This window comes from Pinus tabuliformis, chromosome 1_1, assembly GCF_031772625.1.
Source record: "Pinus tabuliformis cultivar Carrire ecotype Pingquan chromosome 1_1, CPIR1, whole genome shotgun sequence".
NCBI lineage: Eukaryota > Viridiplantae > Streptophyta > Pinopsida > Pinales > Pinaceae > Pinus > Pinus tabuliformis.
Window position 1 is genome coordinate 583,118,096 of NC_142297.1, and position 23,792 is coordinate 583,141,887.

Genomic DNA, 23,792 nt, shown 5'->3' on the forward strand with positions numbered 1-23,792 from the left:
GGTGAGTGCATGTGTTTGCAAACATCAAGTAAAAACTCAAGGGAGGCTCCGAAATTGGATGCAGGCCAAAATTTTGGAGGGTGTTGCAGCCGCTACAACAAGTAGCTAGAAATAACTTCAAATTTTATGCATTAGTCCATATTATGACATAAGACATTGAATTGAAATAAAAAAGTGCCAAGATCCTCACTTACCAACCCTTGAAAGGAAAGCGTGAAAGTATTACTAGGGAAATTTTCTTCAATTATACATTAGCAGTTAGATCAACAATTGGAAAATCAAAATTTATCTCCTTGTCCTTCTTTGGTTGGTTCATCTCACCTTCTCCTTTAGCCATTTTATTATATCTGACAAAGCAGAATTCAGATTCCAAGGGCAGAAGTCCAATATTTGGCTAATTTTGAAGTAGTAGCCCCACTCCTCTTCCCAATATTATTTCAATAGTATGACCATTAGAGAAAGTAGTGGAGTGATCTACTCTCCCAGCTACCAATGCTTTTCCTAAATTCTCTAGCACTTCAACTTCTCTTCTCCTATTAGTGTCATTACCTACCAAGTTAGTAACAGGGCTCTTTATATTTTATCTTTACTAATTGGAGTATCAAAATTTACCTTACCTCTACATTTCCTACCTCTCCCTCAACTCATACAAGACCAACATCATCTATATCCAGTGAAGCAAGCAACCCAAAAAACATGGATGTGCCAGTTCTTACCTCTCATCTTACTGCTCCTACCACTATGTGACCTAGGATGCTCAGGTATTGCGGATGAGGGAATCTAATCAAATATTTAGCCAATAAAAACCTATTCCCTTGGAACCTCCCGACAATGATGCCAAAATTGACAGAAAATTTAATTTCTTAATTTGTGAGTTCATTAAATTATCAATCGAGGCTTGTAAGTTGATGAGGCACCCATACAATATATGCAGGATTAAATCTGAATGGTAAATTCTATTACACATTGCAACATTCAACTGAAAATTATGTTCTACTGAACATAATTTACAATTCACTTGATAAGTAGATATTCAATATTCACCAACCTTCGAAAGCAATTTTTATCCATCAATTTATAATAAAGCCCAATGACAGTAACAACTAACAACCAATTCACACTTATGTTGAAAAAATAAACAAACCATTCAAATTAAGAGGACTATAGGTCTAAGTCCTGGGGGTATCTCTCAACCCTTCAGTAGATCCCTGAGTTAATAGTCTCTTAGTATACACGAGATCAGGTCACTTAACACACAGTAACAATCCAACTCATTCAAATCAAAATGTGATACACAAAAAGGAGTCTATAATATTAACCAATTGAGTTACAAAGGAAATATGGGATAGAAATTTACAACATTAAAAAGCATCACATTAAATCTACTAAGCACATGTAACAAATGTAAGTTCATTCCAGACCAAGGGACCTTGTCTGGCTGGAAGCACTGTAGGTAAAAGAACTTTTTACTCCAACAAGTGAAACACCAAAAATGCAAATTATATTATATAGTCATCAAAATGTGATTGAGAGTTAAGAACTTAGTCTAGTCACTTCAACAATCTCACAGTAATATTATGGCTAAATTTCTTCTACTAGTTACAAAGAAATGTATAAACTATCATTGACCAATCTAGCCCAAAGAACAAGGAAAAACGGTATAACGAAGTAACTAATATTTACAAAATACAACAATGGATGAAACCATCTAACTATTACCGAATAATCTCATTCTAAAAAAAAACTCATTTAATGCAAAGAAGATAACGAAATAACCAATGCTTTGACTATGATAGTCATAGTCAGAAGTATCCAAGCTGTCATGTGAACTTAACATTGCATTCTTTCGTCCCATAATTGTCCAAAATGGCTTATTCTTGTAGATATGATGTACCGCTTAGTTTGGTAACCAACGTTCATTCCCCTTAGGACTTAAGCAAAAAGGACACTGCAATGGCTAACAATCATTAGATAAGTGAATTTACTAAAATGTAGACTAGTTTAGCAAGGAAACACATAAAAAAGTAATAATCACCTTTGTTATTCGAGATTCAATTAAAGACACATAATGACATGAAATAATAGTAAAGTGTAAGGAAATTTGAGGCAAGTCTTAGGGATATGATTCAAAAAATATTTATGGGGAGTTCTTTGAACAAGTTGAATTTGAGGTTCTTCAGTTACTGCAAAATTTAGCACCTTAGTGCAAAGCCTCACTAAGACTCCTAGATTTAGGGCAATAATGGAAGAAAAGAGATGGATGTGAATTCAAAGAGAATGAAGAAGAAAAACATGTGTTCCTCACACCTTTAACCATAGCATCCTTCTATCTTCTTGGGAGATTTAAAGGTAGGAAGCTAAACCTAGGTTCCTCAATATAAACTTGATGAAAATATTGTGGAAGGAAATTTTAGAGCCATAAAACATCAACAAATCCTTGGTGTAAATTTAATTAAAATCTAAATTTTCAACAAGAACAATATGCAATACAGAAGGAGATAAATTACATGAAAATATCATATATCATCAAATAATCACCATTGACCAATAATTATCCAAGAGAGAGAACCATCCAACAATCATCCTCCAAGAGAAATTTGCTACATTAGTACTCCATGGTGCATAAGATAGAAGAGACAAGTAGCTAGTGCATATTAATATCCAAGTGTAACAATGATCCTATAAATTCAATTTCCATTATTTATATGAGGGTAACTGTTATCACCCCAAGAAACTCTCCTAGGTTGTAGCTCGGAGATGCTCGGGAACATTACAAACTCAACTTAATGCTGGAAATGGATTAATGGAAGGAATGATGCTTGTTCAAGCCAGATAACCACTTCTACTATGCTTAACTCCAGACATGCGTGAACACCCCCAGACTACAAGGCTTTAGACCACCAATTACTCATAGTTTAAGGATTGGGTGAATATGAAGAATATTGACCACACCAGTAGATGCACAAGACCATGTGATGGCCAATTGTAGCCAGTAAAAAGGTCTGCAAATCTATTTTCTAATGAACAAACAAGATGACAATTTTCTGGCATTAGGTGACAAAAACCTGGATAACACATTCACTAATACATACAAGATTTTAACACAGAGGTAGGATGACAGCTCCTCTAATGCTAAACATTAAGAGTTCAAGAAAATTGTATAACAGGCACAACCTAAAACAAAATAGGAATGGAAAGTGAGCAATTAACAACAAAAGAAGCTTGTATTAGCTGAAAATGAAGATGAGACGCTGCAAGTATCAAAGTAGTTACAGTCTCTAGAAGTTAAACCTTACATCAAAACAACAACCATCAACCTTGATTACATCTGACTTTTGGGTATATATAGAGTTTCATTACAAAGACATTCTGCTACTCTAGGCGTGGAGGGGTCATAATTGACCACCAACTGCTTTAACTGCTTGATGGCGTTTCTGGTGCAATTTTCCTACTTCAGTGAACAAATCCGATCTTCTCAGGCGCTCTATTGTACCTTTAGGTGGCTGGTGTTATCACTCAGGTTGTCCCTTGACTCCTTAAGGGATACGACCGAGGTAACCACAAACCAATCTTTGGACTGCAGGTCCTAGCCTACCAGCAGTCAGAGAAGGCTCTCTCTTTAGGGTTTAGCTTTGTTGATGATGATTTTAGGCTAGTTATTGAGTACAAGGGGTTTTTATTTTAGTTTTGGTGGGAAGGATGATGCTTTCAAGTAAAGAGGCAGGGATAGCATGAAAGTTTTAGAACCATTGGGCGTGGAGTCAAGGAGTAGAACTGTTGGTGCGTTTTATTGGTCACAAGAGGGAATATGGAGCAAGCTAGCTACACATGAAAGAATGATTCAAGCTAAAAGGATGGAATGAAGGCTAGGAATGAGAGGCAGTTAAGAATCTCTCATTCAGCTTAGCAGAGGGAAGGTGAATGATCTCTATCTAGGAGCAGTGAAGAATCCCTAGATAACTGTCAAACATGGGTGAATTAGGGTAAATATGAGCCACAGGGAATTCATATTCATTACTAATTCTCATGAAAACATAAAGAAACAGCAGAAATTGAGCATAGAGGGCAATTAAACCAAGTCTAAACTATTCATTCTTTCTGCTATTTTAGATGGTACATCAATGGAAAACAAAGGTAAGAAACACTTATTGAATCATGTTGCAGCATAAGAATTCCACATTCAATTCTTTAAAACATTAATACACAGCACATAGTCATTCCTCCAAGCTTTTCAGCAGTCTTTGATTAAGTAAAACATCAGGTATACAGAGCGAGTCTCTCTTGGAGCTATACAACCAACCAACCCTTTAAACAGTGAATTAGGGTGGTTTTATAGATAAAATATCTACAAAATCAGATCCCAGTCAGATCCACTGTAATAAGTGTCTTTAACCTAACACATGTCTGAAATAAATGCGGGAAAATATCTTCGAGCTGCGCTGGGTGCAGCTGTATCAAAAAAGAATTTAAAGTGTTGTCTTTATGGCTCTGTGCTGACCACTTAGCCATAACTGTGCTTTGGGTTTTGATCCATGCTCCTGAGTGGTTCTGATGTGCATTAACTGTGATGGGAGAGCCTTGATTAAAGCTCCACCGTTTTCTTTGACTTTTTTGGAGGTCATTCAATGTTCACCTTCATTGGGAATTAAAGTTTTTCATTAAAAACATTCGACTAATACTCTTTTCCGCTTCCGTGATATGCTTTGGCACTGAATGTGCGCCTTTCTCACTTCTGATACTCTTTAAATTGTTGCATCTACCTTTCATGGCTACTGTCTGGCCCTCTGCTACTTTATAAACTATCTTTGCCCCTTTCTGAATGCTGCATGAAGAAATTCTGGTCATTTTGCAACTTTCGAGCCTGCTGGAGGCCGAGCCATGAAAGGGATTTCCATTTTGGCCTATTTCCCTTAGCGATGCGCGATTAGCGCTAGGCGCTAATCGCGCATCAAAAATGCCTCAGCGCTAGGCGCTAATCGCGCATCAAAAATGCCTCAGATTTTCATTCCGGGCTCTCTAGGCTGCGATTTGCGCCCTTCGCGCTTTTTGATGATGACGTCAGCATGATGTCAGCGGTGGGTCCCAATACGGCAGTGATGTGGTAGGGTGACGTCAGCAGGGTGACGTCAGCAGTACGACCAGATGATGTGGCAGTACGATGGAGGAGATGACGTGGTAGTACAGTGGCAACTACGTGGCAAGGACACGGTGGCAGGAGGCCGACGCAGGATGATGACGTCAGCATGACGTATTGCTGACGCATGAGGGGGGAAAGCGGTTTCAGGCGCACCACTTTTGTGCGCAAGCGGTTTTGAAGGAGGGGGCTCCGCCGCAGCCGAGAGGGTGACGCGTGGCGGGAGTACGACGGGAAAATCACCTATCTCCTGGGCGTTAACCCTCGGCATGTCGGGGCACAAAAAGGCCCGCCCACCATAGATCTCGAGCGTGCCATATCTAACGGTCGGCGGCACTGATAATGCGGCAGATGGTTAGATACGGGGCCCGCGGCGTTTTTTATTTAATTGTTTTAATCCGGCGAGGGGGAAAACTTTAGGAAAGTGGGTTTTTGGGTTGCATACAAGCAGGGTTAAATATTTACAAGCATGACCTTAGGATAAGGGCGGGAAACGAGTGTTGTAGGGTTAGGACTTAGGGGAAATGGTTTTTAGAGTGACCAGATGTCAGACTAGCTCCAGGTTAGGACACAGAAGGGTTAGTAGTAGCCCCAGATGGACTACTATTTCCCGAAATTAGGAAATATGGCTATAGTGCCAAAGGGAGGGGTTATTTAATATTTTTGAGGAATTTCATAGCTTTTTTGTATAATAGGGGATAAGGAAATGATACAGGGAGCTAGATAATAGGGTTAGGAGTTAATATGATACTGCGATGAAGTGTAGCGGGGAGGCTAAGTTTGTGAACTAAAACTTAGACATAGGAAGTGAATGGACTGTGAAGACATGATTTTACACAAGAAATGTGGCTTCCTTTCACAGAAGAAAGTCAAAGCTTGACTTGGTGCTGTTACAAAAATAAAGTGATAACAGGACTGGTTGGGCAGATCCTAAGGTCCTCAAGGGGATGTTAGTGAGTGATTTGGGGAATGAGAAGAAGGGGGAGTTAGACATGCCTCACTTGAGCTCCTCCAAAAGGGAATTGCCTTACCTTGTGATCTGAATAGATATAACACTTTGAAAAGATGAAATGGATCACACATCTTGATTCTGCAACCACAAAACTACTTAACCAGCCTACTTACCTAGCATTTTTTCTTCTTTTTGCATAGGTGCACTTGGACTTGCAGACCCTGATTATCCTTTTTTCTTTTGTCTGTCCTCCTATCTAAATCTACACTTATTTCTTTCAAGGGCCTAGATTAAGAAGTTGGGCTCCTTTTTTTCTCTACCTATCTACAAATCTACCAAGATTAAACTGTTTGGACATATAATGATTCTCTATATTCTAAAACAAGAAATTGAAACCTAGGGAAGCCAAGATTAGGCTGTTTGGACTTCCCTTAACAAAAAATTCTTCAAAAATGGTTAGTTTATCAAAATTGGAATACAGTAGTGGCATTTAGACTGGCACACTTTCATGGCCTCTTATTTGGCCTCTTTTAGGAAATATGGAGCATTGCAACATGCAAAGTATGACATATTTCGCATGTAAAAATGTCAATCATGAAAGATGAACACCTATTACAACAAGAGGCTAACAGTGGCTCCACTTGGGGATGGAATTTCCTTGTGAAAAGCCAAGAACAGCAGGTCAGACTGCCTTGATCTTCTATTGTGGTTGTGGACTGAAAAATTTCCTTGTGCTAGCTGCTAAAAATGTGAAACTCTGAAATAGGAGCAACCATCTCGTTCATTGAAATATTGTGAAATACATAACACTGCCTGCTTTCTTCTCTATGCTTGATATTATATACCATGTTTCTTGAGCATTGCCTTTGAAATAGATCCAAAATATGGATCAAAACTGATGTATTTCCCTTAGCTTCTGGTCTAGAAACAGTTGCTGATGTGAAACTAAACAATGCTCCTCTCTTATTGATACTGTTTGACTGAAGACTGCAAGCTGCAAACAGTTTCTTTTTACCATGAATTGTTGTGATATGACAACGCTACTCTTGCTGTTTTGCTGAGATTAATGCAGAGACAGAGCTTTTTAGAAATGGAATACTTGCATTGGTTGTGTCTTAGCAAACTTTGCTGCTGCTCCTCTAACACTCAGACTGCTTAAAAAAAAAAAAACAAAGTGCTGATATATACAAATATCAATGTACAAAGAGATATGTACAGAGCTGCATTGTACCCCTTAAAAGGGATCATGGTAATGTTTTAGCATTCGGCCATTAACAGGGCCCTCTTCAGCAGTGCTGCCCTCTACAGTTTTGAGGAAATATCTGTTATTTCCCTGAACAACAGAAATAACAAATGGCCGTTTCCATAAAAAATCAAATTTTGCATGTTTGCCCTTGTCTTCTGTTCGTGAGTCCCACCTTAGAAATTTGTCGCCAATGTAGAAATCCTCAGCCTTAGCTCTCTTATCAAACATCTTTTTGAGTTTCTCTTGCAAAATTTGAGCTCTATTATAAACTTGCTCTCTGGTTTGCTGAAGATGAATGGTCTGATTCATTCTTCTTTGAATATCATTTGGTTCTGCTTGGATCTCTTGTAACATTTTGATGATAGGAGTGCCCAAAGAAGATGGAAATCTGGCCTCCATGCCATACACCAGCTCATAAGGGCTCATCCCAATGGATTTCTTTGTTGAGAGTCTCTCTGCCCATAGGGCATTTGTGAGCTTTTTATGCTAGTTCTTCTTGTTTTCTTCTAAGACCTTCTTGATAATGTTAATTATGTTCTTGTTAGATGACTCGGCCAAGCCATTACCTTGGGGGTAATAGGTTGTGGAGTGGCCCAAGGTAATGTGAAATTTATGGCAAAAATTGATCATCTTTTTGGATTTGAAAGCAGCAGCGTTGTCAGTGATGATCTTCTCAGGGCAGCCAAATCTAGAAAGGATATTGCACTCAAGGAATTGGATAATAATGGAGTCATTGGCCTGTCTGCATGGGATGGCTTCAATCCATTTAGTGAAATAGTCGGTGGCTGTTAAAATCCACTTGTGCTAGCCTGAGGAAGAGGGGTGGATTTCTCCAATGAAGTCAAGACCCCATTGTTGAAAAGGTTTCTCGGTTGAGATGGGCTTAAGGGGCAAGGGTAACAGCTTTCTTTTGCCCTCAAAGATTTGGCATTTATGACATGAGATAGCAAACTTCTTTATATCTGCAAATAAAGAGGGCCAATAGAAACCAACCCTTAAAATTTTATCAACAGTGGACTTCCAATATAGATGTCCTCCATAGTCCCCTGCATGGAATTCTTTCATGACTTTGTTAGTTTCATTCATGGTTAAACAATTAAGCAATATACCTTCATGATTTTTCCAAAATAATGCACCATCTATGACACAAAACTTTGAAGCCTTCATTTTTAAAAATCTTTTCTTGGTTCTGGACAATCCTGTGGGAGCAAACAAGTTTAACAATACACAGCATATATCAGCATACCATGGGGATTGCAAAAAGGTTTCACTGATCTGTGGAGTCGCCAGCTCCTGTTCATTGTCCAGTTGGTTAATGTCTAAGGCTTGAAAGTTTGTTTTGGACATCAGTTTGGCTAAACCTTTTCCCTTTATGAGCTTGGTTGGTTTTATTTCTATGTCATACTCAAAGATGTTATCAATCCACTTGCCTCTTTTTCCCTCTAACCCCTCTTCGGTTAATATGTCTTTACAATAACATTTGGGACATAGGCAATCACATGTGAATATAAAATGTAAACTCGGAAATATTTGATTGCTTTAACAAGGGCATAGGCCTGCTTCTCCATGATTTGGTATTTCAAAGGGGCATCTCTTAAGGCTCGGCTGAAAAATGCAATTGGCTTTTCAGCTCCCTGATCATCCTTTTGCAAAAGGACAGCATCTATGGTGTGCTCAGATGAAAATGAAAATATGATGAAATCTTTGTCAAATTGTGGACTAGTGAGGACAGGGGCTTGGGTTAAGGCAGTTTTGATACTCTCAAAGGTTTGCTTGGTCTCAAGAGACCATTTTACCTTAGCATCCTTTTTTAACATGTTGCTTAAAATTCTTATTAGCTCGACTAGATTTGGAATAAATCTCCTCAGGAAGTTGATTTTTCCAAGGAATGCTTGCAACTATTTTATGTTTCTTGGATATGGGATTTGGAGGATGGCTTGGATCCTTTCCGGATCTATTCTAATACCGTCTTTTGAGATGATATGGCCAAGGAGTTTGCCTTCTTCAAGGCCAAAGAGGGACTTCTTGGGGTTCAAGGAAATGCCATATTTCCTACATGTCATGAATATTTGCCTTAGGTGTTTGAGGTGCTCTTGATCAGATTTGGAGAAAGGGGTTAAGTCATCAAGGTAGACAACTAGGAAATCATGTATTTCCTTGGCAAATGCAATATTCATTGCCCTTTGAAAGGTGGCACCAGCATTTCTAAGTCCGAAAGGCATCTTCACATACTTAAATGTTCCCCACAGTGTGGTAAAGGCTGTCTTGTCTTGGTCATCCGGGTGAACCAGTATTTGATTGAAACCTGAAAAGCCATCTAGCAAAGATATTCTAGATGATCCCACTACTCTTTGTAGAATGTGGTCCATTTTTTGCAAAGGGTAGTGGTCTTTCAGGGAGACTTGGTTTAAATTTCTTAGGTCTACACATAGCCTAATCTCACCTATCTTTTTTCTTATGGGAACAAGATTGGATACCCATTCAGAGAATCTGATGGGTGCTATGACACCTACTTCAAACATCCTTTTCACTTCCTTTTCAATCAAAGGAAGGAGTACGGGATTGATTCTTCTAAGTTTCTATTTGAAGGGCTTTTGGTTTGGTTTTAAAGGAATGGTGTGTTGGATCACTGAGGTTTCATAGGACTTCAAGTCCTCATAACTCCAAGCAAATACATCTTGGAATTCTTTGAACAAATCAACATATTTGGTTTTTTGATTGGGTGGTAAGGATTGAGATAGTTTGATCATTTTGGGCTTGTTTGTTGTCCCAATGTTGTGTTCTTCTATAGCAGTGTTTAGGGGCTATATTTTTGGCTTTTTGGGAACATCATTGGCATCAAACATATCTTCTAATGGAGTGAGGCCAGCAGGGAGAAAGTTATCTTTTAGATCAACGATCACGGCCTCTGTTTCTGCTATTTCCTCCAAATACATCTGTTTCAGCTCTTCTATGTTTTCATTGTCAAAAACAGTTGGGTTCAACATTTGTTTGGCTGTTCCAGCGGTTACAGCCTGCTGATTTTCATTTGTTTGATGTTGTTCATCCGTCATAGCATCCATGTCAATGTTAATATTTGAAAACTCATGCTCAAGAGTGAGGAAGATGTTAATCTGGGCATCACTTTCAAACACTTGCCAATCTTTAACATTATTTGGGATAGCAGGTCTATGTTTTATCTCAGCAGTAAAATGGTATTGGCTCAAAGGGAAGCTTGCATGTACTAGCAAAAGTGGCTAGGCTGTGTGCATGAATGTTATGATCTCTTGAAATCTTGGCAAGCTTGGATTCAATGAATGCATTGAGTATATTAGTAGCAGCAGCCTATAGGCCCTCATTCTATGGTCATTCGTAACAAAGTTTCCTTTCATTTGTTGTATGATTAAATCAAAGTCACCTAGAATAGACACTTTTGCAGATCCTAGAGCTTTGAGCAGTTTAAGGCCTAAAAGGAGAGCCTCATACTCTGCCATGTTATTGGTGCATTTGAAATTTAGTCTGTAGGCATGACCTTCTGCATGATTGTTATGTGTATTTTGAATCTAGACACCTGCCCCTGCTCCTAACTTGTTAACGGAGCCATCAAACTCTAAGTATCATGTGATTTCTTGCTTGTGGTTAGTATCAAGAGTTTCAGTCACTTTAGGATTGGGCAGATTTAACATTTCTGATTGGGGAGGTTTTTCTTGTATGCTGGTTGCCTTGATTGTTTTGATAGTTTCATCAGTATGGGCAACCAATTCTTCATCAGTGTGTGTGCTCAGTTCTAAAGCCAAGGGCTTGTCATCAGTGAGAGTATTTGTTTCATCATTTAAAAATAGAATAAAAGAATCCATATCATAATGGATTGAGTGAATAGGAAAATTTTGGGGCTTGTCCTCACTAGTTACCACATACTTCATCAGTGTTTCTCTATATAGTCTCTTTGGTTGCCCAAAGACAGATATAGTGACATAAGAGAGGTCTAATTGGAGGGATCCTTAGAGTTTTGCTCCCCAAGATCTTGATAATAGCATGCCATACTTTGGTGGAATGTCAGCAACCACCACATCCATGAGGATTGTCTTGTTGGTATATTGGACTAAGGAGACACACAAGTCTTTGATGAGGCCTAAACACTTGACTTGACTTGAGTCAAAGGAAAATAGATCTTTGTAGGGTCTTGTAACATCAAGGTTCAGTTTTTCCATTACATCTTTGGGCATAAGGTTGTGTGAGGCACCTGAGTCAAACATAGCATTGTGCAAGACTTTGTCATGTATGTTCAAACTGACATAAAAAGGTAGAACAGATCCATATGTTGATTTTCCATTAACTTCTAGACCGAACAATAGTTCAGGCTGATCATCAAGAACATTCACATCATCCTTAACCTCTGGAATTTGAAGTGATCTTTGAATTTGTTGCCTATACACATCATGTTTGGCAAGTTCAGATAAGGGGATGGATATCTTCAGTTTACCTATTTCTGCCTCTAAGTCAAATGATTTTTCAGATTGGGTTTTAGTATTTTGAGAGGCAGGCTTCCCTTTTTCTATTGGAGTATCACCATTTTGGTCTTGTTTATCGGCATTAAGGGAAGTAATTTCTTGCGGTTTTATAGTTTTAGGAGGGCTTTTTGGAACGCTGTTCAAATTTTCTTTCGAGGAAGAAGGTGGCAGAGGCTGATCATTAGAGGACTGCATGTCCGTGACATCCTCTATGGTGACATCCTTTGGATTAGGGACTGTTTTACCAGCAGTTTCTATGAGGGCAACCTTTTCTTTGATCTTCTTTGGCTGCTTGGTATCATTTGGTTTAACCTTTTCAGGCACATCTATGGTTCTTGTCCTTAGCTTATATTGTTTGTGGACCTCATACACAGCAGTATCATAGCCTTGTTTAAAATCAAAAGACTCACCAGATTTAGTTTGAAATCGATTAAAGTCATGCTCATCTTGGTCTTGTTGAGTTAGGAAAATTTGTTGCTCAGCCTTCAAATCCACCAAGTTCATGTGAGTGTCTTCCGTCTGTTCACTAGATGTAGATGCTTCAGCGTAATTTTCATGAAAAGGAGGCCTTACATCATGGTCTGGGCTAGACCTACCAGCATTTGTATTCTGAGTTTTCTGGAAATTTGGGTTCCTTATGGTATTAGGTTGTTGTCCTTCCCATGATGATTTCCTCTCAACACTCTCTACTCTGTCTCCCAGCCTGTGCATGCCACTGATAATAGCATCCAGCTTTTGATCTAAGGCTGAGGGTTCCTCTTTAAAGGTGGTTCTTCTCTCAGTTCTAGCTCTGTTTCTTTTGGCAATTAGATTTGCCTCTATGCTAACAGCAACATTTTTCATGTCTGCAAGGGTTTGAGGGGCTCTTTCCCTTAACTGATAATCCATGTCAGTGTCAAAACCATCAGGGAATTTATACAAAGCAAGATCAGGTGGAGGTCTTAAGTTCTGTGGTATTGCATTATAAACATTATTAAATCTTGCACAATAGTCCAAGACAGATTCTTGAGGGCCTCTTTTGATGGTGTCATATTTAGATAATATGTGCAAGGGGTCTTTCTTTTTCTCCCATCTGTTGATAAATGACTGGTATAAGGCTTCTGGGTCTGCTATGGAATTGGCTGTGAGTGCTCTAAACCAAGTTCTAACATCACCTGTCAAACTTTGGACGAAAATCTTCATTCTCACACTATTGTCATCTATCTCGTAGTTCTCAAAATAGTCTTGCATCTTCTTTGTATGCTGAAGGGCTGTGCAAGAACCAGTCCCATCAAAATATGTGATTTTAGTTTGATAATCCTGAGGCATAGCCCCTGGATTAGCAGGTAATTGCAGGGGTGCATATCTATTAGCCATGTTTACGGGGATAAGTGGGACAACAGGAATAGCTGGAACAGCTGTAACAACAACGGTAATGGGAGTATGTGTAGTAAATGGAGGTGTGGAAGGAGTGCTTTGAGAGGTGGATGATGAACAAGGGGAAGTGGGGATTGAACGAAATAAAACCTTGACAGGGGTTGGAACACAGCTTGGCTGAACTGTTTCAAGGCTAAAGTCAACAAAATCTTCTCTTTGCTCTAGCTTCCTGAGGTTCCTTGGTATTAAATTGGGATTTTTCAAAAATAGCTGGGGGGTTTGGGTCTGGATTTGACCTTGTGTACCGTAAATTCCTTTTGGGAGCCAGATTCTGAACTTGTTTTGGTATTTTCTGTAAACTCTTTTTAGAATTAGCAAGGAACTGATCAAATTTTGAAATAGATATCTATAACTTAAAACTAGCATGAGGATTGACTGAAGAAGCATTTATTTACTCCTGTAAATGCAAAGCAAGAACAGTTTCAAAGGCTTCCTGGCTGACATTCAGGCTTCATCTGTAGTTTTAAGGAATATGCAGCAATTGGAAAATTCATTGTTTTCCCCAATGGAGCTTTTCAACTTGATTTGTGAGATTAACTAAGGATGTCCCTAGCGTAGTCGCCATTATGTTATCACTCAGGTTGTCCCTTGGCTCCTTAAGGGATACGGCCGAGGTAACCACAAACCAATCTTTGGATTACAGGTCCTAGCCTACCAGCAGTCAGAGAGGGCTCTCTCTTTAGGGTTTAGCTTTGTTGATGATTATTTTAGGCTAGTTATTGAGTACAAGGGGTTTTTGTTTTAGTTTTGGTGGGAAGGATGATGCTTTCAAGTAAAGAGGCAGGGATAACATGAAAGTTTTAGAACCATTGGGCGTGGAGTCAAGGAGTAGAACTGCTGGTGCGTTTTCTTGGTCACAAGAGGGAATATGGAGCAAGCTAGCTGCACATGAAACAATGATTCAAGCTAAAAGGATGGAATGAAGGCTAGGAATGAGAGGCAGTTATAAATCTCTCGTTCAGCTTAGCAGAGGGAAGGTGAATGAGCTCTATCTAGAAGAAATGAAGTATCCTTAGATAACTGTCAAAAATGGGTGAATTAGGGTAATATGAGCCACAGGGAATTCATATTCATTACTAATTCTAATGAAAACATAAAGAAACAGCAGAAATTGAGCATAGAGGGCAATTAAACCAAGTCTAAACTATTTATTGTTTCTGCTATTTTAGATGGTACATCAATGGAGAACAAAGGTAAGAAACAATTATTGAGTCATGTTGCATCACAAGAATTCCACATTCAATTCTTCAAAACATTAATACACAACACACAGTCATTCCTCCAAGCTTTTCAACAGTCTTTGATTAAGTAAAACATCAGGTATACAAAGCGAGTCTCTCTTGGAGCTATACAACCAACCAACCCTTTAAACAGTGAATTAGGGTGGTTTTATAGATAAAATATCTACAAAATCATATCCCAGTCAGATCTACTGTAATAAGTGTCTTTAATCTAACACATGTCTGAAATAAATGCGGGAAAATATCCTCGAGCTGTGCTGGGTGCAACTGTATCAAAAAAGAATTTAAAGTGTTGTCTTTATGGCTCTGTGCTGACCACTTAGCCATAACTGTGCTTTGGGTTTTGATCCATGCTCCTGAGTGGTTCTGAGGTGCATTAAATGTGATGGGAGAGCCTTGATTAAAGCTCCACCATTTTCTTTGACTTTGTTGGAGGTCATTCAATGTTCACCTGCATTCGGAATTAAAGTTTTTCATTAAAAACATTCAACTGATACTCTTTGCCGCTTCCGTGATATGCTTTGGCACTGAATGTGCGCCTTTCTCACTTCTGATACTCTTTAAACTGTTGCATCGACCTTTCATGGCTGTTGTCCAGCCCTCTACTACTTTACAAATTGTCTTTGCCCCTTTCTGAATGCTGCGCGAAGAAATTCTGGTCTTTTTGCAACTTTCGGGCCTACTGGAGGCTGAGCCATGAAAGGGCTTTCCATTTTGGCTTATTTCCCTTAGCGATGAGCGATTAGCGATGAGCGATTAGCGCTAAGCGCTAATCGCGCATCAAAAAATGCCTCAGATTTTCATTCCAGGCTCTCTAGGCTTCGATTTGCACCCTTCGCGCTTTTTGACGATGACGTCAGCGGTGGGTCCCAGTACGGCGGTGACGTGGCAGGGTGACGTTAGCAGGGTGATGTCAGCAGTAGGGCCGGTGACATGGTGGTATGGTGGAGGAGATGACATGGTAGTACGGTGGTAGATACATGGCAAGGACACGGTGGTACGAGGCCGACGCAGGATGATGACGTCAGCATGACATATTGCTGACGCAGGAGGGGGGAAAGTGGTTTCAGGCGCACCGCTTTTGTGCGCAAGTGGTTTCGGAGGAGGGGGCTCTACCACAGCCGAGAGGGTGATGCGTGGCGGGAGTACGACGGGAAAACCGCCTATCTCCCGGGAGTTAACCCTCGGCATGTCGAGGCACAAAAAGGCCCGCCCACTGTAAATCTCGAGCGCGCCAGATCTGACGGTTAGCGGCATTGATAACGTGGCATATGGTTAGATACGGGGCCCGCGGCGTTTTTTATTTAATTGTTTTAATTCGGCGGGGGGGAAAACTTTAGGAAAGTGGGTTTTTGGGTTGCTTACAAGCGGGGTTAAATATTTACAAGCATGACCTTAGGATAAGGGCGTGAAAAGAGTGTTGTAGGGTTAGGACTTAGGGGAAATGGTTGTTAGGGTGACCAGATGTCAGACTAGCTCCAGGTTAGGACACGGAAGGGTTAGTAGTAGCCCCAGATGGACTACTATTTCCCGGACTTAGGAAATATGGCTATAGTGCCAAAGGGAGGGGGGGGGGGAACTTTAGGAAAGTGGGTTTTTGGGTTGCATACAAGCGGGGTTAAATATTTACAAGCATGACCTTAGGATAAGGGCGGGAAACGAGTGTTGTAGGGTTAGGACTTAGGGGAAATGGTTGTTAGGGTGACCAGATGTCAGACTAGCTCCAGGTTAGGACACAGAAGGGTTAGTAGTAGCCCCAGATGGACTACTATTTCCCGGACTTAGGAAATATGGCTATAGTGCCAAAGGGAGGGGTTATTTAATATTTTTGAGGAATTTCATAGCTTTTTTGTATAATAGGAGATAAGGAAATGATACAGGGATCTAGATAATAGAGTTAGGAGTTAATATGATAATGCGGTAAAGTGTAGGGGGGACGCTAAGTTTGTGAACTAAAACTTAGACATAGGAAGTGAATGGACTGTGGAGACATGATTTTACACAAGAAATGTGGCTTATTTTCACAAAAGAAAGTCAAAGCTTGACTTGATGCTGTTACAAAAATAAAGTGATAATAGGACTGGTTGGGTAGATCCCAAGGTCCTCAAGGGGATGTTAGTGAGTGATTTGGGGAATGAGAAGAAGGGGGAGTTATACATGCCTCACTTGAGCTCCTCCAAAGGGGAATTGCCTTACCTTGTGATATGAATACTTTGAAAAGATGAAATGGATCACACAGCTTGATTCTGCAACCACAAAACTACTTACCTAGCATTTTTTCTTCTTTTTGCATAGGTGCACTTGGACTTGCAGACCCTGATTATCCTTTTTTCTTTTTTCTATCCTCCTATCTAAATCTACACTTATTTCTTCCAAGGGCCCAGATTAAGCAGTTGAGATCCTTTGTTTCTCTACCTATCTACAAATCTGTCAAGATTAAACTGTTTGGACAGATAATGATTCTCTATATTCTAAAACAAGAAATTGAAACCTAGGGAAGCCAAGATTAGGCTGTTTAGACTTCCCTTAACAAAAAATTCTTCAAAAATGGTTAATTTATCAAAATTGGAATACAGTAGTGGCATTTAGACTGGCACACTTTCATGGCCTCTTCTTTGGCCTCTTTTAGGAAATATGGAGCATTACAGCATGCAAAGTATGACATATTTGGCATGTAAAAATTTCAATCATGAAAGATGAACACTTGTTGCAATAGGAGGCTAACAGCTGGAGTGTCGTAAATGATAAAATTTCATACCTGCTAAATGTAAGTTTCTACTCTGCTCTCGTCCTTCTTCCTCTTGGGTACACAGTGCGTTGAATGTGGTGGTTGAAGTGGAAATACACCAAGCACTGATAGACGGTCTTCTTCGTCCTTCGTGCGCACGGGATGATCAAGGCAAGAGGACTGCATGGCAGATGTATGAGTAGGACGGGGGATGGATATCAGTTGTTGGATCAAACGAATGGACGACAAAGATCTCTCGGCATGAGGTATCGGGCGGAAGCGGGAGCAGACAATCGTGAGCCGTTGGATCTCGGGCGAACAGATCCAATGGTCATCGGGCAAAGGACATGTAGGGGGGGTAACGAGCGGGGACGGAGGATGGGCGGTAAGCAGTATTTATCGCACCACCTTCAAACAATGAGCGGTATAGCTACAAGGGCAAGCGATGCCAGTCAACGTATGACGGGTGGTGGCGGGGAATAAACGAAACCACTTTTATTGTAAATTAACATCTGGGCAGTTAGAAGATGTGGGGGAAGCGACTGTCGTCTGATCGCAGAATGATCAGACGATAGTGATTTAGCCATGCAGGTTTTTCTTGATGTGATAGGGAAACAACGGATTGGGGGTGGCAGGTAGCAATGGTTAGGTTACGGCAGGGTTTTTGCGAAGGCATGCGGTTATATGGGTTTTGGGGTTTTAACACCTGGGACTTTGAAAAGAGATTTTAATGTGATTTTCAACAAAAAAAACGGGAAGCTAATACAAATGAAGGGTGAGAGAGGTAGAGGGGAAGATGAGGGTAACCATTGTAAGGCCCCCTTTTGAGCATGACCAAGGACAAAGTGGCCTCCAGCTTTAAAAAATCATGATTATAGTGCAGAGCTAACAATGGCTCCTTCTGGGGATGAGATCCTCCTTGTGAGGTCTCAAGAACTGCAGTTCAATTCCTTTCCTATGACAACCAATTAGCAAAATTTCCTAGTGTTCCATTGGGCATGGAATCTAATTGAACCTATACTAAAATAGAAAAAACAACATATTTACAATTTTAAGCCAAAAGACCTTAAATATCATAAATTTTCAGAAAGCACCAATTTATTGGGCCATTAAAAAATTCTTCTCCTCCCATACTTTTCAGCATGAAGGTATTGCTCCCTTGAATCTGAGAAATGATAAAAGGCCCTATCTAGAAAGCATCAAACTTCCCATGGTTGCCCTTTTTCTCTTTCAGTGCATCCCACTTAAGAACCAAGTCTCCAACCTGAAAATTAACTGATTTTGTCCTTCGGTCAAAAGCATCCTTGATCTTCTTCCGATGTGCTACAGACTTTTCAACCAGTTGTTCTCTGCTTTGGTGTACCTCTGCTAAATCAGTGATCCTTTTTGCCATGTCTTCTTCCTCGTTCTGCTCTTCTTGTAAGAACTTCACCACAGGGAGAGTTAACTGAATTGGGAATACAGCCTCAGTGCCATACACTAGCTTGAATGGAGAATTCCCTGTGGATTTCTTCATGGTCACCCTGTCGGCCCACAGTGTGTATTTGAGCTGAGAATCCAAATTCTTTTGTTGTCTTTCAGCAGCTTTTTAATTATCCTTATGAGGCTTTTGTTGGAAGATTTTGCTAGACCATTGCCTTGAGGGTAGTATGAGGTGGAATGAACCAGCTTAATGCCCTTTGAGTCACACATATCCACCAATTCTTTTGCCTTGAAGGCTACTGCATTGTCTGTAACTAATTTATGTGGACAACCAAATCTAGTGAAGATATGCTTTGTCAAAAACTTCATGACCACATTATGATCAGCCCTTCTAGTAGGGATTGCTTCAATCCATTTAGTGAAATAATCAGTGGCTACTAAGATTCATCTGTGTTGGCCACTGGAATGTGGATTGATTTCTCCAATGAAATCCAAGCCTCACTGCTGAAAAGGGCCACTAGCATGAATGGGTTTTAAGGGCAGGGACTTCAATTGTTGTTTCCCCTCAAATATTTGGCACCTGTCACAAGATTTAACAAATGAAAAGACATTAGAAAATAAGGTGGGCCAATAGTACCGAGCTCTGAGGATCTTGTCGGTTGTAGTTTTCCAATAGTGGTGCCCTCCACACATATTGGAATGAAACTGCTGCATGATTTCAATGGATTGTTCTTTGTCCAGACACCTCAAAAGCATTTCAGATGGGTCCCTTCAGTAGAGCAGATTTTTATGAATGCAATATTTAGCTGCCCTGAGCTTAACAGTTATAGCTTGGCTTGAACTGAGGCTTGGAGGGATTTCTAGCTTCAGCAAGAATTGAGCCACCACATAATACCATTCACAAGAAGCTAGATTTTCTGCTAGTGACTGCTTTCTCTCTGATTCAATTTCTTCTTCTTGTGTTTGACCATTTTTTGAAATTGAGCCCATGAGGTTTATGTCTAGCATTCTGCAATTTTCTTCAGCCAATAGTCTAGCAAGGCCCTGACCTCTGACAAGCTTGGTAGGCTTCAATTCTATATTAAATTCAATCAGCTTTGCAATCCAATTAGCCCTTCTTCCATCAGCGTCAGGCTGCGTTAGGACATATTTTATTAAAGCAGAGGGCACATATGCATTATCTTGGAATGGAGAATATAAATTCTGAAAGCTTTCAAGGACTTGATAAGAGCATATGCTTGTTTCTCAATGATATCATACCTCAGCTCAGCATCCCTTAAGGCTTTGCTAAAGAATACCACTGGATGCTCTGAACCTTTCTCATCTTCTTGCAATAAAACTGCTGCAAGGGTGTCATTAGAGGCGAAAGAAAACATGTGGAACTCCTTTCTGTAATCTGGGCTGATTAAAATAGGAGCTTCCATATCAACTTTCTTAATGGACTCAAAGGAGCTTCTTGCTGAATTAGTCCATTTGATCTCTGACCCCTTTCAACTTGGAGGTAATATGCTTCACAAGTTCTGAAAAATTTGGGATAAACCTCCTTACAAAATTTATCTTGCCCAGAAAGGACTGGATATCCTTCTTTGATCTCGGGACAAACAAGGTCTGTATTTCTCTTACTCTTTCTGAGTCAATTTTGACACCTGCAACGGAAACCACATGTCCTAACAGCTTGCTTCTTCTAAAGCAAACTGTGACGTTTTAGGATTGACTGAAATCCCAAACCTTATGCACTTCAGGAACACTTTCCTCAAATGTTGCAAATGGTCTTGATGGCTGCTGTAGTACACTATTATATCATCAAGGTAGATGAGGACAAATTTATCCTTCTCTCCCACAAATTTTATATCCATAGCTCTTTGAAAGGTGGCTCCAACATTCATCAATCCAAAAGGCATCTTGGAATACATAAAAGTGCCCCAAGGAGTGGTGAATGCAGTGTTCTCTTGATCATTTGGATTCACATCAAACTGATTAAACCCTAAAAATCCATCTAAGAAAGACATCCCTTTGGCTCCTGAGACATTTTGCAGCAAATGCTCCATCTTGGGTAGAGGATGTGGAGCACCTGGAAGGTATGCTTTTGACTAGCAATCTAGTGGTTTTTCAATAATAGTTGTAACCTTTTCTGCATTATGAGTTCAAAGAAGATAAAGGGTTTTGATAAAATGTGCAACAATCGATAAAGGAAGCTTAAGTGTTAATGATTGACGTTTTCTATGCAGGAAGACGTGAAAACAAAGGATCGGTGATTGAAAGCAAGAAGCAAAGAGAAAATAACTACTGTCCCGCCAACAGGGAACCGGATGCGGACAAGATCAAGTAAAATTAGAGCCGAATAGCCCAAAGAAAGAAGGCGGGATACTGAGACGGAGAACGCAAGAAGGGAAAGAGAAGAATCGAACGATTATCGAATCCCTCAGGATCCTTGATCCTGAGGGATCGCTGCTTTAAGTTATCTTTTGATTATCTAGATACCTCCGTCATTTCTGTTATATAAAGGCACCACGCCATTGAACGGGGGAGGACTGTCTTTGTAATTTTCAACTCCAGAACCAACTGTAATTATTGAGTCTCTCTGAGACCTGACTTTGTTATACTTTTGTTGATGCAATTAATATAAAAGACTTGGTGTTCATTTTGTCTCTGCATCTGGAGTAACTTCAGGCAGTGTTCCATTGACAGCCAAGGGCCCAGCTCCGAATGACACTTGCTTTTGTACTATTATACTGTGTGGTTTGTTTATTTCCATTATTTCAGTAATCTGATACATCTTCTATATGATATGCTATGTTTCGTTATAACTGACATCTGAATGAGTTCTTTTATCTCATGTCTCTGCATTGTATAAGTGGATCCATTCGAATTACGTCCTTCAGCTATTTCTGTAGCGGAATGTTTGTATGAATATTATTGTTATCAGATCCATGTGAAACAGTATTTGCAAGACTCGAAAGCAATATTACCTCGTTCAGGAACATAGTCGTATCATTCATTATTCTCAGATTGTTGTAGTAGTAGAGAACGTGTACATACGGTTGAGGATTGATGTTCCATTATTGCTGTTCCATGATTGCTGTTCCATTGTTGCTGTTCCATTTATTATTGTTGTTCCATTTACTCTTGTTGTTCCATTTCCAGATTGCTGTTCCATTTTACTTTTCGCTGCTTGATTTACCTGCCTTTATTGTTTTAGTGTGAGAGCAGGCCTAAGGCTGTCGTGAGCCTCAGCAAGACGCTGCTTCGCCCCACACCTATAAGTCCATGCTCTGATTTCCTTTCTTTATCAGTTTCTAAAGGGATAGGTTATTGTTTCCATACCCTTGACTGATCAACTGCCTTGCGTGATTTTATCTTTTGGGTTAGTTTCGTTACAGCTTAGCATCTGTTTCCTTTCAAACCATTAGGACACTATACTACCGAGCATTACTCGGACAAACAGCCTCGGATTGAGTTACTCCTTGCAATAACAACACGTTCCCGGATTGACTTATTAATGTAGGATAATTAGCGGTGTGAGAGACCCTAGTTACAGCTCTACATTTTGGCGCCGTTGCCGAGGAGGAGTAATAGCCATTTTCCCTTTACAGAGTAGTGCGCAAATCTGCTAGGGGGGAGTTGGATTTTAAAAACGGAAGGTAAGAACCTGCGTACGGAGCACGTAAAAGCCCTGCTCCACCGTCCGCTCTCTTATTAGAATTGTTGGTTGATAGGATTTAGTAGTTTTTAGAGTGCATGACTAAGCAGAAAAAGTTAGAAAAGAATACCAAAACCCCAGCCAAACTTGAGAAAGCCAAAGGACCGGTGACCCTTGGCCGAACGACCTTTATAGACGAAATCTACAAGAAAACTGAATCTCAGCCGTCAGTAGGCCTCAGAAAGACTTATTCTAAGCAGCCTACCAATTCCCTTCAGGCTACAGCATCACCATCTGGAGCCTACGCTGAGGTGCAGAGTCAGACTGTTGAACAGGACTTCCAAGAAATCGAAAATCCTGTGTCTGAACGGCTGCAAGAAGGGAACTCAAGCAACCTTTGTGAAGGAGAGGGGGAAACAGGGGAAATAGAGGAACCGAAATCTCCCTCCAGGATAATCCAGGGGTTAAATAGCCCAGATAAGGGAAGCGCAGCCAGAATTAATACTGAAAGCACCCGATTCCTTCAGATAGAAATCCCGGATAAAGGAAGTGTCATCAAGACAGCCCCTGCCAAGGCCGCCCCTTCTCAACCTAGGAACACCCTCCTAGAAATCCTGGAAGGTTACTGGCACATATTCGATCCCATGGCGCAGAATCAGCCAAATGCCCAAACTTCTACATTGCAATATCCGATAGTAGATTCTGCTGCAAATGCCCCCATGAAGGCAATTCCTCTTCTGCACATCCCAACGTTTCACGGACTGACATCAGAGGATCCTGATGTGTTCTTATTTGAATTCGATGTGTTATGTAGAGGGTATGATTACACCACTGATCCTCAGAAATTAAAGTTGTTTCCCTCTACTTTGAAGGGAGCGGCTTTGAGATGGTTTATGGGTCTAGGTGGTGGAGTCATAAACAATTAGGAGCAAATGAAAGAGTCCTTTCTCAAGAAATATCAGGATTACTGTAGGTCAAGGGAACTGAAAGATTAAATCTTCCAAATGACGGCCAGACCAAATGAAACTCTAGAGGAATATGTAGAACGCTTCCAGTATAATTTACAGAGATCCCCTTATGCATCATTACCTCTGCCTGACAATGTGTTGAAAACTACATTAATTAGAGGTATGAAAGAACAGTGGATCGAAACATTGAATATCATGGGAAAAGGAGATATTTACCAAGAGAATTTTGTCGATATCATTAATTTATGTATTAGGAGTTCAAGGGGTAGCACAAGGATAAAACCAACAGAATATGATAGGTTTGTTAGAGATAACAAAATATCAACAGAAGGGGTAACACGGGTAGAACTTGGGAATTTACTAGAAAATTTTAAAACTGATATCCTAGGGACATTAACTACTCAGCTTGATATTGTGCAGGCTAAACAAAAGCAAATGGAGGCAGAGAAAAATCTGGCAATTTTCTGCCCCAGATGCAGAAAAAAACACAGCCACAAAGAATGTCTGCTAGATACAGTTCAAGCCTGTGCTATCTGTACGAAAGACCACCTTACT

The 23,792-nt window shown here is 40.2% G+C and overlaps 1 protein-coding gene across 2 annotated transcripts in view; it reads right to left on the reverse strand.

Annotated features, from left to right (window-relative positions):
- Positions 1 to 1,634: 1,634 nt before the first annotated feature.
- The window catches only part of LOC149214593 (phytyl ester synthase 1, chloroplastic-like), a 536,108-nt gene continuing 513,950 nt past the window's right edge, over positions 1,635 to 23,792 (reverse strand). The window contains exon 13 of one of the 2 annotated variants that reach the window (XM_089392337.1): positions 1,635 to 1,957. In XM_089392337.1, coding sequence (XP_089248463.1) covers positions 1,926 to 1,957 — 32 coding nt within the window. In that variant the 3' untranslated portion in view covers positions 1,635 to 1,925. The remainder of the gene's footprint in view (positions 1,958 to 23,792) is intronic. The other variant, XM_089392339.1, reaches the window with a different exon arrangement.